Source organism: Bos grunniens, chromosome 10, assembly GCF_055505025.1.
Source record: "Bos grunniens cultivar Pamir isolate PY7600 chromosome 10, Bosgru_T2T1.0, whole genome shotgun sequence".
Classification (NCBI taxonomy): domain Eukaryota; kingdom Metazoa; phylum Chordata; class Mammalia; order Artiodactyla; family Bovidae; genus Bos; species Bos grunniens.
The window spans coordinates 11,475,066-11,488,485 of record NC_141174.1 but is presented as its reverse complement, the minus strand read 5'-3'; the positions used below and the strand labels follow the sequence as shown (position 1 = coordinate 11,488,485).

General features: G+C 40.7%; 1 protein-coding gene across 40 annotated transcripts in view; it reads right to left on the bottom strand.

The window, feature by feature from the left end:
• The window catches only part of CEP128 (centrosomal protein 128), a 481,052-nt gene that overhangs the window by 14,260 nt on the left and 453,372 nt on the right, over positions 1-13,420 (bottom strand). For all 40 annotated transcript variants that reach the window (XM_086319370.1, XM_086319373.1, XM_086319382.1 and 37 more), the window contains one exon: positions 12,118-12,231. In XM_086319370.1, the coding sequence (XP_086175496.1) occupies positions 12,118-12,231 (114 nt within the window). The remainder of the gene's footprint in view (positions 1-12,117; positions 12,232-13,420) is intronic.

The window sequence follows — 13,420 nt, the reverse complement described above, 5'->3', positions numbered from 1 at the left end:
TTACCTATATTCAATTGCTATTTTATGGTGTAAAAATTTAATATTCTTAGTGACTCATTAAAAAAAAAAGGAGTATACTCAGCTTTTGTTGTGTATGTGTGTGTGTTTTTTTTTTTTTTTTTACCCATTTCAGACTTGGCTCTATATGATTTTAATCCATTTTCAAAAACCAAACATATTCAGAGTGGGTAAAAATTTCCCATAAACAAAGATACTCAAAAAAATGTGTCACTGACTTCAGAAACAAAGGGAGAGATGCAAAGATATTTTATAATGATGGTTCCCGGAACCAATGTTTATTCCCTGAAAGTGACTATTTAAAAGGAAACAAGGATTGTTTGGATAAATATGTTATGGTATATTTATTACAAACTAACAAGACAATTAACTGGCATTATCACTCACCTAGAGCCAGACATCCTGGAATGAGAAGTCAAGTGGGCCTTAGGAAGCACCACTACAAACAAAGCTAGTGGAGGTGATGGAGTTCCAGTTGAGCTCTTTCAAAACCTAAAACATGATGCTGTGAAAGTGCTGCATTCAATATGCCAGCAAATGTGGAAAACTCAGCATGGCCACAGGACCGGAAAAGGTCAGTTTTCATTCCAATCCCAAAGAAAGGCAATGTCAAAGAATGTTCAAACTACTGCACAACTGAAGTCATCTCACACGATAGTAAAGAAAATTCTCCAAGCCAGGCTTCAGCAATATGTGAACCATGAACTTCCAGATGTTCAAGCTGGTTTTAGAAAAGGCAGAGGAACCAGAGATCAAATTGCCAACATCTGCTGGATCATCGAAAAAGCAAGAGAGTCCCAGAAAAATATTTATTTCTGTTTTACTGACAACGCCAAAGCCTTTGACTGTGTGGATCACAAAAAACTCTGGAAAATTCTTCAAGAGATGAGAATACCAGACCACCTGACCTGCCTCCTGAGAAATCTACATGCAGGTCAGGAAGCAACAGTTAGAACTCGACATGGGACAACAGACTGTTTCCAAATAGCAAAACGAGTACGTCAAGGCTGTATACTGTCACTCTGCTTATTTAACTTATATGCAGAGTACATCATGAGAAATGCTGGGCTGGAAGAAGCACAATCTAGAATCAAGATTGCCGTGAGAAATATCAATAACCTCAGATATGCAGATGACACCACCCTTATGGCAGAAAGTAAAGAAGAACTAAAGAACCTCTTGATGACAGTGAAAGAAGAGAGTGAAAAAGTTGGCTTAAAGCTCAACACTCAGAAAACGAAGATCATGGCATCCAGTCCCATCACTTCATGGCAAATAGATGGGGAAACAGTGGAAACAGTGGCTGACTTTATTTTGGGGGGCTCCAAAATCACTGCAGATGGTGATTGCAGCCATGAAATTAAGACACTTACTCCTTGGGAGGAAAGTTATGACCAACCTAGACAGCATATTAAAAAGTAGAGATATTACTATGCCAACAAAGGTCAGTCTAGTCAAGGCTGTGATTTTTCCAGTAGTCATGTATGGATGTGAGTGTTGTATTATAAAGAAAGCTGAGTGCCAAAGAATTGATGCTTTTGAACTGTGGTGTTGGAGAAGACTCTTGAGAGTCCCTTGGACTGCAAGGAGATCCAACCAGTCCATCCTAAAGGAAATCAGTCCTGGGTGCTCGTTGGAAGGACTATGTTGAAACTGAAACTCCAATACTTTGGCCACCTGATGCAAAGAATTGACTCATTTGAAAAGACCCTGATGCTCCTCATTGAAGGCAGGAGGACAAGGGGACGACAGAGGATGAGATGGTTGGATGGCATCACCGACTCAATGGTCATGTGTTTGGGTAAGCTCCGGGAATTGGTGATGGACAGCGAGGCCTGGCATGCTGCAGATCATGGGGTCACAAAGATTTGGACACGACTGAGAAACTGAATTGAACTGATGTACCTGATATATTTAGAATTTTGAATTCAATATGATTAACAATTGTATCTTTACAGTTAACTTTCTTCATAATCTTTCCTTTCTTAATGCTCTTATTGAGCAAATTATTGTGAATATTGAAGAAAGCATGTGGTTTGTCAGGGGAACTGGGTTTGGTAGGGTTAAAAAAAATAAAAACCGTAATGAATGCAGAGTTCCAGAGAACAGCAAGGAGAGATAAGAAGTCTTTCTTAAGTGAACAACGCAAAGAGATAGAGGAAAACAGTATGATGGAAAGTTAGGGATCTCATCAAGAAATCTGGAGATATCAGGGGAACGTTTCATGAAAGGATGGGCACAATAAAGGACAGAGACAGTAAGGACCTAAGAGAAGCAGAAGAGTTTAAGAAGTGGCAAGAATACATAGAACTATACAAAACAGGTATTAATGACGATACTGATGATGGTATGGTCCATCATCTAGGGCCAAACATCTTGGAGTCAAATGGGCTTTAGGAAGCATTACTACAAACAAGGCTACTGCAGGTGATGGAATTCTAGCTGAGTTATTTAAAATCCTATAATATGATGCTGTTAAAGTGCTGCACTCAATATGTCAGCAAATTTGGAAAACTCAGCCAGCGGCCTAGGGCTAGAAAAGGTCCAATTTTCATTCCGATCCCAAAGAAAGGTAGTGCCAAAGAATGTTCAAACTACTGGACAACTGTGTTCATTTCACATGCCAGCAAGGTCATGCTCATAATACTTCAAGCTAGGCTTCAGCAGTACCTGAGCTGAGAAATTCCAGATGTACAAGCTGGGTTTAGAAAAGGTAGGGGAACCAGAGATCAGACTGCCAACTTTCATTGGATCACAGAGAAAGTAAGGGAATTCCAGAAAAACCATCTACTTCTGCTTTGTTGACTATGCTTAAAACTTTGTGTGGTTTCCACAACAAACTATGGAAAATTCTTAGAGATGGGCATACCAGACCACCTTACTTGTCTCCTGAGAAATCTGTATGTGGGTTAAGAAGCAACAGTTAGAACCGGACATGAACAATGGACTAGTTTAAAATTCAGTTCAGTTCAGTCGCTGAAGTAGTTGTTTTTCTGGAACTCTCTTGCTTTCTCATGATCCAACAGATGTTGGCAATTTGATCTCTGGTTTCTCTGCTTTTTTTAAAACCAGCTTGAACATCTGGAAGTTCAGTGTTCACATACTGTTGAAGCCTGGCTTGGAGAATTTTGAGCATTACTTTGCTAGCATGTGAGATGAGTGCAATTGTGCGGTAGTTTGAGCATTCTTTGGCATTGCCTTTCTTTGGGATTGGAATGAAAACTGACCTTTTCCAGTCCTGTGGCCACTGCTGAGTTTTTCACATTTGCTGGCATACTGAGTGCAGCACTTTCACAGCATCATCTTTTAGGATTTGAAATAGTTCAACTGGAATTCCATCACCTCCACTAGCTTTGTTTCTAGTGATGCTTCCTAAGGCCCACTTGAAATTGCATTCCACGATGTCTGGCTCTACGTGAGTGACCACACCATCATGATTATCTGGGTCATGAAGATCTTTTTTATATAGTTCTTTTGTGTATTCTTGCCACCTTTTCTTAATATCTTCAGCTTCTGTTAGGTCCATAACATTTCTATCCTTTATTGAGCCCATCTTTGCATGACATGTCCCCTTGGTATCTCTAATTTTCTTGAAGAGATCTCTAGTTTTTCCCATTCTATTGTTTTCCTCTATTTCTTTGCACTGATCACTGAGTAAGGCTTTCTTATCTCTTCTTGCTATTCTTTGGAACTCTGCATTCAAATGGGTATATCTTTCCTTTTCTCCTTTGCCTTTTGCTTCTCTTCTTTTCACAGCTATTTGAAAGGCCTCCTCAGACAACCATTTTGCTTTTCTTTTTCTTGGGGATGGTCTTGATCACTGCCTCTTATGCAATATCACGAACCTCGGTCCATAGTTCTTCAGGCACTCGGTCTATCAGATAATCCCTTGAATCCATTTGTCACTTCCAGTGTATAATCCTAAGTAATTTGATTTAGGTCATACCTGAATGGTCTAGTGGTTTTCCCCACTTTCTTCAATTTAAGTCTGAATTTGATAATAAGGAGTTCATGATCTGAGGCACAGTCAGCTCCCATTCTTGCTTTTGCTGACTGTATAGAGCTTTGCCATCTTTGGTTGCAAAGAATATAATCAATTTGATTTCAGTATTGACCATCTGGTGATGTCCATGTGTAAAGTCTTCTCTTATGTTGTTGGAAGAGGGTGTTTGTTATGACCAGTGCGTTCTCTTGGCAAAACCCTGTTAGCCTTTGCCCTGCTTCATTATGTACTCCAAGGCCAAATTTGCCCGTTACTCTAGGTATTTCAATTTAGGAAAAAATAGTTTAAAATTAGGAAAGGAGTATGTCAAGGCTGTATATTGTCACCCTGCTTATTTAACTTAAATACAGAGTAAATCATGTGACATGCCAGGCTGGATGAATTACAAGCTGGAATCAAGACTGCAGGAAGAAATATCAACAACCTCAGATATGCAGATGACACCACCCTTATGGCAGAAAAAGAAGAGGAACTAAAGAGCTTCTTGATGAAAGTGAAAGAGGAGAGTTTAAAACTGGTTTTAAACTCTGCATTCTGGTTTAAAACTCAGCATTCAAAAAACTAAGATCATGGCATCTGGTTCCACCAGTTCATGGCAAATAGAAGGCAAAAAAGTGGAAGCAGTGACAGACTTTATTTTCCTGGGCTCCAAAATCACTGTGGATGGTGACTGCAGCCATGAAATTAAAAGACGCTTGCTCCTTGGAAGGAAAGCTATGACCAACCTAGACAGTGTATTAAAAAGCAGACACATTACTTTGCCAACAAAGGTCCATATAGTCCAATTTATGTTTTTTCCAAAGGCCTTGTATGGATGTGAGAGTTGAACCATAAAGAAAGCTGAGAACCAAAGAATTGATGCTTTCGAACTGTGGTGTTGGAGAAGACTTTTCAGAGTCCCCTGGACTACAAGGAGATCAAGGCAGTCAACTGAGGAAATCAGTACTGAATATTCGTTGGAAGGACTGATGCTGAAGCTGAAGCTCCAATACTTTGGCCACCCGATTGGAAGACCTGACTCACTGGAAAAGACCCTGATGTTGGGAAAGATTGAGGGCAGGAGGAGAAGAGGGTGACAGAGGATGAAATGGTTAGGTAGCATCACCAACTCAATGGATGTGAATTTGATCAAACTTTGAGAGACAGTGAAGGACAGAGAATCCTGGTGTGATGCAGTCCAGTTTGGAGTCGCAAAGAATTGGACATGTCTTAGCAACTGCACAAGAATAGCAAAAAATATGTTCATACAAGTACACATTTTGACTTTTAATTAATCACTTTTGCTCCTTTGCTATTTTCAGGTTTTATAGCAAAAAATATCTCAACTTATTTGGCAACCTTTTGTTTAACTTTTAAAATGTCAAGATGCAATCAACTAGTTAAATATTATGGCTGGAAAGTTAGTCTTAATCCATTCAAAAGAACAAAAATTGCTTCAGAGTTCATCATGATTCAATTACCTATGAGGTTTCAGATGTGTCATCTAATAATTACTGGAAAAATAACAATGAAATCTGTTAGAATTCCGTGAAAGGCTGAAGTTAGGGAAAAAAAGTTTAATCATCAAATTAGCATGCATTGTGTATTCTGGAGTCAAAGATAAGGCAGACAGCGTCTGCCCTCAAAAGTCATATAATCCATAGAATAGCATTACCCAAATTTCAGTATTTACCTTTAGCTATATTTACTATTTCTTTTACGGTAACTTAAAGATTAGACTTGCACCTCAAATCATCAGTTTACCCCTCCGCCCCCAGTGGCTCAGATGGTAAAGAATCTGCCTGCAACGTGGGAGACCCAGGTTCGATCCCTGGGTAGGGAAGATCCCCTGGAGGAGGGCATGGCAACCCACTCCAGTATTCTTGCCTGGAGAATCCCACGGACAGAGGAGCCTGGTGGGCTACAGGTCCATAGGGTCACAAAGAGCGACCCTTTAAAGGGTCACTTTACTTTAAAAAAAAGTCACTTAAAGTGACTTACTTTACTTTTTTTTTTTTTAAGATTAGTTGCTGCTGCTGCTGCTGTTATGTCACTTCAGTCGTGTCTGACTCTGTGCAACCCCATAGATGGCAGCCCACCAGGCTCCGCCGTCCCTGGGATTCTCCAGGCAAGAACACTGGAGTGGGTTGCTTGCACCTTAAATCATCAGTCCTCAATCTTTTTGGCACCAGGGACCAGTATTGTGGAAGACAATTTTTCCAATGAGGGAGTTTGGGTTGATTCAAGTGCAGTAGGCTTCAAGCTCTTAGAGAATCTAATGCCACTGCTGATTTGATAGGAGGTGGAGCTCAGGCCTTAATGTGAGTGATGGGAAAGGCTGTAAAGACAGGCAAAGCATTGCTTGCCCGCCACTCATCTCCTGCTATGTAGCCAGGTTCCTAACTCAGGCCAGCGACCATTTCTGGTCTGTGGCACAAAGGTTGGGGACCCTTGCCCTAAATCTCTATATAGGGCTTCCCAGGTGGCGCAATGATAATGAATCTGCCTGCCAATGCAGGAGTCGCAAGAGACAAGGGTTTGATCTCTGGGTCAGGAAGATCCCCTGGAGTAGGAAATGGCAACCCACTGCAGTGTTCTTGCCCGGAGAATCCCTTGGATGGAGGAGCCTGGCAGGCTACAGTCCACAGGGTCGTAAAGAGTCAGACAAGATTGAGCGATTTCACTTTCATTCTTTCCAGGAGAGGTTTAAATGATGGCAAATTGCTTGGGGCTGGCAGAGGCATAGAGCTATATTTACATAGCAGTTTACACACAACTTCTTTAAAAAGCATGGAGAGAGGTGGTTATACGTCATTGGGGTATTATGAGGTTAAAGCTCCCTCAGTTTCCACCGTGATTGCCACTGCTATTCCCAAGCAATATCTGTAAAATTACGTAATACACTGATGAGATATTTTAATAGTCATTAAGTGAAAGTCACCTCCAATTGTGAATTGCACCAGGAGTTATATATTGCATGTTTCAGAAGCTAACAATTGTAGACGATTTAAGGTATGGACAGAAATAGCTGACCTTAGAGAGAAAGTGCAGTCATTAATTGCTATGAGCAAAGCATAAACAAACCACGGAGCAATTCAAGCAGGGAGAAACAGCTTCTAGGAGCAGCACACACGTGCTTACGCTGAGCACATATGACAATGGGCTTTGTCAGACTCTGCCTTCATAACCTGTGCTGAAAGCCATTATCATCGCTTCCTTACCCACCTCTTCTTATCCTGTAAAACATCTGCTTTTAAAGAGAAGTTGCCTACTAACTCTTCTGCTAGAAATTGAAAATCATGATTTTCTTTTCAGGAGGAGGAAGGATGGGAACAAAACATGCTTTTTGTGATTTTACCGAAAACTCCACTGCTAATTAAAACCATATATTGAACATGGGTAGAGAGCAAAAAGGGCAGGTAGCAAATGGGAATATTTTGGACAAAACCATGCTCCTCTGTGAATTCCAATTAGCAATGCTATGTTATTGGCTGACTGTTGAACATTCTGTTCTATTCGAAACAGCTGGGACAGCAAAGAAGTCTGTTGTCTTACAGAAACCCAGTTAGGCCTGATGAAATGAGCTACGGAATGCTTTGTTGTGTATACAACGCTGTGTTCGATTCAGCAGTGAATTGAAGTCTCTGTATATACTTTGAGATCAGGCTTCGTCCAGTTAACTTAGGAAGCTCAATACAACGTTACATTATGCTCTCAGCAATTGTTGACACTGGTCCTGCTGAAAATCTTGATGGGTTTCTATAAACCTGATCCTTTTGAGCCTGGTGATGGCCATTGGAGCAAACAGAGGGCGATGAGTCTCCTTCTGAATTGAAAGGGAATCTGACTTGCACACTTTCTACTATACCTCCCCTTCCACAAGCAGCAGTGTGGTCATATTGGATGTCTCCCTGCCTTCTGACATCAGCGAAAACATCAGCGAAGCCAGCTGCCAACATGGTTCTGCTCTTCCAAGAGCTATTTGTCTGTCAACAGTAATACACTCAGGGTTCTACGACTGTAATACTAACAGTGATTCTTCTCCAAACAGATGAGGATAAAACACTTCCGTGTACCTTGTCATCACGAGCCTCTTTTCAAAAGGCTTTAGAGCATCTTTCTTCTCTGAACTTCCACTGCTGTTTATTGGGATCGACTTAAAAATTTTTTTTGGCTGTGCTGGGCCTTAAGGCAGCCCACTGGCTTTCTCTAGTTGCGGTGTAGAGTGGAGCCCAGGCTCTAGAGTGCAGGGGTTCAGTAGTTGTGGTGTGTGGGCTTATCTCCCGGGTGGCTTATGGGATCTTAGTTCCCCCACCAGGGATGGAACCTGTATCCCCTGCATTGGAAGGTGGATTCTTAACTACTGGCTCATCAGGGAAGTCCCCTAATGGGGTTGTCTTTACAGCATTTATCCCTTTCTCCTTTGTACTACAGTTATTTGAATTCCTAAGGATTGGTAATGACTTTTCTCATTAAAATGCCATCATTCTCTCCACTTCCAGCGCTGCGTCTTGTGCACAGTGGAAATTCAGTATATGTTTGCTGGATGTTGTAGTCAGCAACAACAGACTTGAAGATCTTACCTTAAGAACAAAAACTCTCAAAGGCAGAGATCTTCGTTTTGTTCACTGATGTGATTCCCATGCACCTAGAAAGTTCCTGGCACATGGCTGAAACTCAACAAATATTTGTTGAATGAATGAACAGTAGTATGACTTTACAAAGAACTTGTGTAGTATGTATTTGGCTGATAAATAAAGAAAAGAGAATACTTTACATAACATGTAAAGGAAGTAAGAATAGTTTGGTAAAAGTCTTCTTTCTCTAGACCAGGAGTTGGCAAAATTTTCCCACAGAGGGCCTGATGATAAATCTGTGAGGCTCTGTGGGCCTTCAGTTTCTGTTGCAACTACTCAACTCTGCCATTGAGCATGAAAGCTGCCATAGACCACACACGAATAAGTGTTTTTACTCACAGAAGCAGTCAGCAGGCAAGACTTGGCCCATGGCTGGCCGTCTGCCAAACTGCGCTCTAAAACAACTGGACAGGAATTATCTGTAAGGATTAAGATGACAGGTAACTCTTCTCTACTTGAAGACCTGCCTTCTGTATGCTTATACGTGCTGCCACCCCCATCTCCGACAGGAAATGCAGTGCTTTGGCAATATAGTCTGTACAGAGTCTGAGCAAACTCTGGGAGAGAGTGAGGGACAGGGAGGCCTGACACGCTGCAGTCCATGGTGTTGCAAAGAGCTCGACATAACTGAGTGACTGAACAACAACAAATCAGACGCAGCGTCTCTGATTATCCAGGAAGCTAAGAAATTAACAATTTTTTCACTGCCCATATGAACTTATTTCTTTTGAAGCTGCCTCCTCTTTCATTCTTAATAAGTTATGTTTATAAAAAGCATATAAGCAAATGATCATTGGTATCTATGATTTGCAAAAATGTGCTCTCACATTTTTCGCAACAATGACTACAAAAAATGTGACAGTCTCATGAGTTTTGCCTTAGATCACTGCATTATTTCAGGCCAGACATCTGCTACACAAGATAATAATCTACGTATTCATCACTGAAATGGATCAATATTTAAAAATGTTTAAGTAGTATTAATGTGGAACAATGTCATCATACAATGTGCTTTGTGGCTCTTTCCTGCATTTGCACTCCCTATTTGCAAAATTTTCAAACTTATCTTCTCATTTTGATAAGTGTTGGCCTCACAAAACCAGGCTTGATTTCCTCTTCAGCTGCAAATGTAATTTTAAAGAGAACTCCAATGAGATTACTTGCTGAACATGTTAAACATTCAGAGCTTTGCCATATGCTGTTATAGAAATTGCATTGATTTATCGCAATTTGGGTGCCTCTAGATAGCACTGATTCACCTGATACTGAATCTAACTGTATTGGGAAGCAATGTCTTAAATATTTCATCTGCTTTTAGACCTCTATTGAACTAAGAGGCATACACTGTGTTTCTGTGCTTTTGGAGAAAACAGACTTTTATTTATTAAAGATATTGTCCTACATTTGGTGACTTCTAAAAAAAATTAAGGGACAGCAGATCCAAATTTACACTATAATAGCCTGGTGGTCAAGGATATAGATTCTTGTAACCAGGCAGATGTAGGTTTTAACCATGATTCAATCACATAATCGCTCTATAACCTGTTTTTCTTCAGTGGTTAAAAAAAAAAAAAAAGAGGGTTGCTGTGAGGATTAAATGAAATCAGGCACATAAAGCATAAGACACATACAAAAAGAGCAATTTCATGTAGTTTGCTCTAATATGTGCTCAGTAACGAGTAGTTATTATTATTAGCTATTGTTGTCTAAGCCTTGTTCTTCTGCTTAAGTCAGTGGCACTCTAAGTGGAGGAGAAATGCTTGAGTATATGAGACCTGATGAGAATGTTGGAAGACAATTTAGTGAACTTAAAATTTGCCATATATGATAACATGATCGCTGCTATAGTCAATAATACCAATATAAAGAGCAAAGGTATAAAAAGCACAAAGTCCAGGCCGCCCTCTTCACAGTAAGGGCATCAATAACACGGCATATTGTGTGAAGTTTCTGTTTGGGATGGGGGAAGTAAAGAGCTCACTTTAAGCATGCCAGGGAGGGCTTATGTAAATGAATACTGTCTTTACATCCACTGAGCATTCTGTCCAATTACATTCAGAGGAGGGAAGATGCACCTTAAAAATAATTACACTTGGCTGAAATAAGTGAATATATACAGTGTAATGAATATGCATACATATTGAACTTTGTAAGAATATAAAAGAGCTGAAACTTTAGCTTTATTTTCTAAATTGACTTGGAGTGTACTATAGATGGATCCTCTCTAGCTCGGTGTTCTCAGTGAGAGTGAGAGAGCAGCTTTGCCCTCCAGGGGATGCCTAGCAACATTCAGAGACACTTTCGGATGCCACAACTTGGGACGGGGAATGTGACTGGTATCCAGTGAGTACATTCTTAGGGACGCTGCTTAACATCCTACAATGCCTAGGACAGCCTCTGCAACAAAGAATTACCTGGCACACATGTCACTAATGCTGGGTTGAGAAGTTCAGCTCGAGGCCGACAGCTGTTAAAGGTCAAATGAGTGTCAAGTCACCCATAACCCACCTGGGTCTTGGACAGCTTCTAGGGAATGGTTTGTAATTTAGGTCAAATCTTCCCAGTCTCTTATATGGTCCCCCACTAGTGAATCACAGACAGAAGTAGTAATATGGAGCTCTTATCCTCATGAAATGAACGACTACAAATGCTGATCCTAGGAACTACTATAGGCTATTTCACCTACTGAGGATTTTAGTGCAGAGAGAGGAATAGTCAGACTTACACAATGAGGAGGGTGGCCATCCACACTAAGCCACTGACCAATCAAGAGGCCAAGGGTTTCCTGGCTCAGGATTTCTTACTGTTGTTTAGTCACTAAACCATGTCCAACTCTTTGCGACACCATGGATTGTAGCCAACCAGGCTCCTCTACCCGTGGGATTTCCCAGGCAAGAATATTGGAGTAGGCTGTCATTTCCTTCTTCAGGGGATTTTCCCAACCCAGGGATTGAACCCACATCTCCTGCATTAGTAGGTAGATTCTCTTCCACTGAGCCATCTGGGAAGCCCACCAGGATTTCCTAAGCAGCATCAATTCCCATAGACAAACAAGATATTAAACAACAACGAAAGTGAAAGAAAGTGAAAGTCCCTCAGTCGTGTCCTACTCTTTGTGACCCCATGGACTATAAGTCCATGGAATTCTCTAGGGCAGAATACTGGAGTGGGTAGCCCTTCCCTTCTCCAGGGGATGTTCCCAATCCAGGGATCGAACCCAGGTCTTCCGCACTGCAGACGGATTCTTTACCAGCTGAGCCACAACGGCATACACTTAATAATTAGTTCTCAGATAAAAAGTTATAAACACGATCCCTGAATTTTTATTTTCTACTTCTACAAAATTGAAGATCTATCTCTTACATCAAAACATTTCTTTCATAAGTACCCTTATGCAAATGCCACGGGGCCTGCTTAGAAAGCTATAGCCATAACCATAGGTAACACCCAAAGTCTGAAAATGTATATAAAGGACATTACTCTGAAGCTTTGGACTCTGTGCTTGGTGTCATCCCGGCACTGCTGAAGAGAATCTCTGTGAACTCGGTATTTCGAATATCTCCCGTCAATTCTGTCGGATAAACTGCAGGAACCCTGCAAAAACAAGAAAGGGTCTAAACTGGTAGATGAAAGAGAAACCAGAGCTTGAAATTAAGCTGAGAAAGTTCTGATATCTAGATAATAAATCATTATAGACATTTAGAGAGATATACAGAGAAATCAGAGGTTCCCAAGGATAAGGAAAAAGATGGTCACTTTAGATGCTACCATTAAAAATAAAAACAGTCCCACAAAAGTTATTGGCCTTTTTTTTTCCCCACTGGTAGTCCCTGTGCCAATCCATGACTGACACCCTTTAGGTGAAGGGAAAAATTTAAAGTAACAGTGAGTTGTTTGAAGATAGTATTTAATGATGCCATGCCACTTTTGGATGGTATATACTGTCCCTTAGAATTGCACTTAGCAAAAAAAAAATTCTCTTTCTTCAACACACTACCTGTTAACTATTATTTCATGCAGATTTTTAAATGTAAGGATAGCTCATCTCGGGACTTCCCTGGCGGTCCAGTGGTTAAGACTTTGCGTTCTAACGCAGGGGGTATGGGTTTGATCCCTGACTGGGGAACTCAGATCCCATATGCTCCAGGGCAAAAGACCAACACCGTAAGACAGAAGCAATCTTGTAACAAATTCAATAAAGACTTTAAAAATGGTTGACATCCCAAATATCTTAAAGGAAGTAAAAAAAGAATAGCTCACCAGCCCTCAAAAGCATGAAAAGATTCAGGTAATAAACTAAGACAGAAAAATAACCAGGGCTTGCCTGCCTTTCTATTTTTCCTTCTTTCTGGGGATAGAGGATAGAACACAGCAAATAGTCACTGCAGCCTGTTACTTAGACTCTTTTTTTTTCTGGCTGCACTGCAGGGCATATGGGATCTTAGCTCCCCAACCAGGGATTTGAACTGGGCAACCCCTGCATTGGAAACCTGGAATCTTAACCACTGTACTGCCAGGGAAGTCCCCTATGTAGACCCTTCAGTATGAATTAGGGAGAAATTAAACAGAATTAGGGCAATTGATTTTCATATATAAGAAAAATCATCTATTTAGCTCCCCAAATAGCCTCAAATAACTTTTTGAATGTTCAGACCAGAAGGGGTATCAGAATTCCAAAGTTATCATTTTTATTAAAAAAACAAAGTTACATCCCAAGTAAGTTAAGAATGACCTGTCCAAGGCTAGGCAATTTGTGGCAGAGTGACCTTGGAACCCAAAGCTG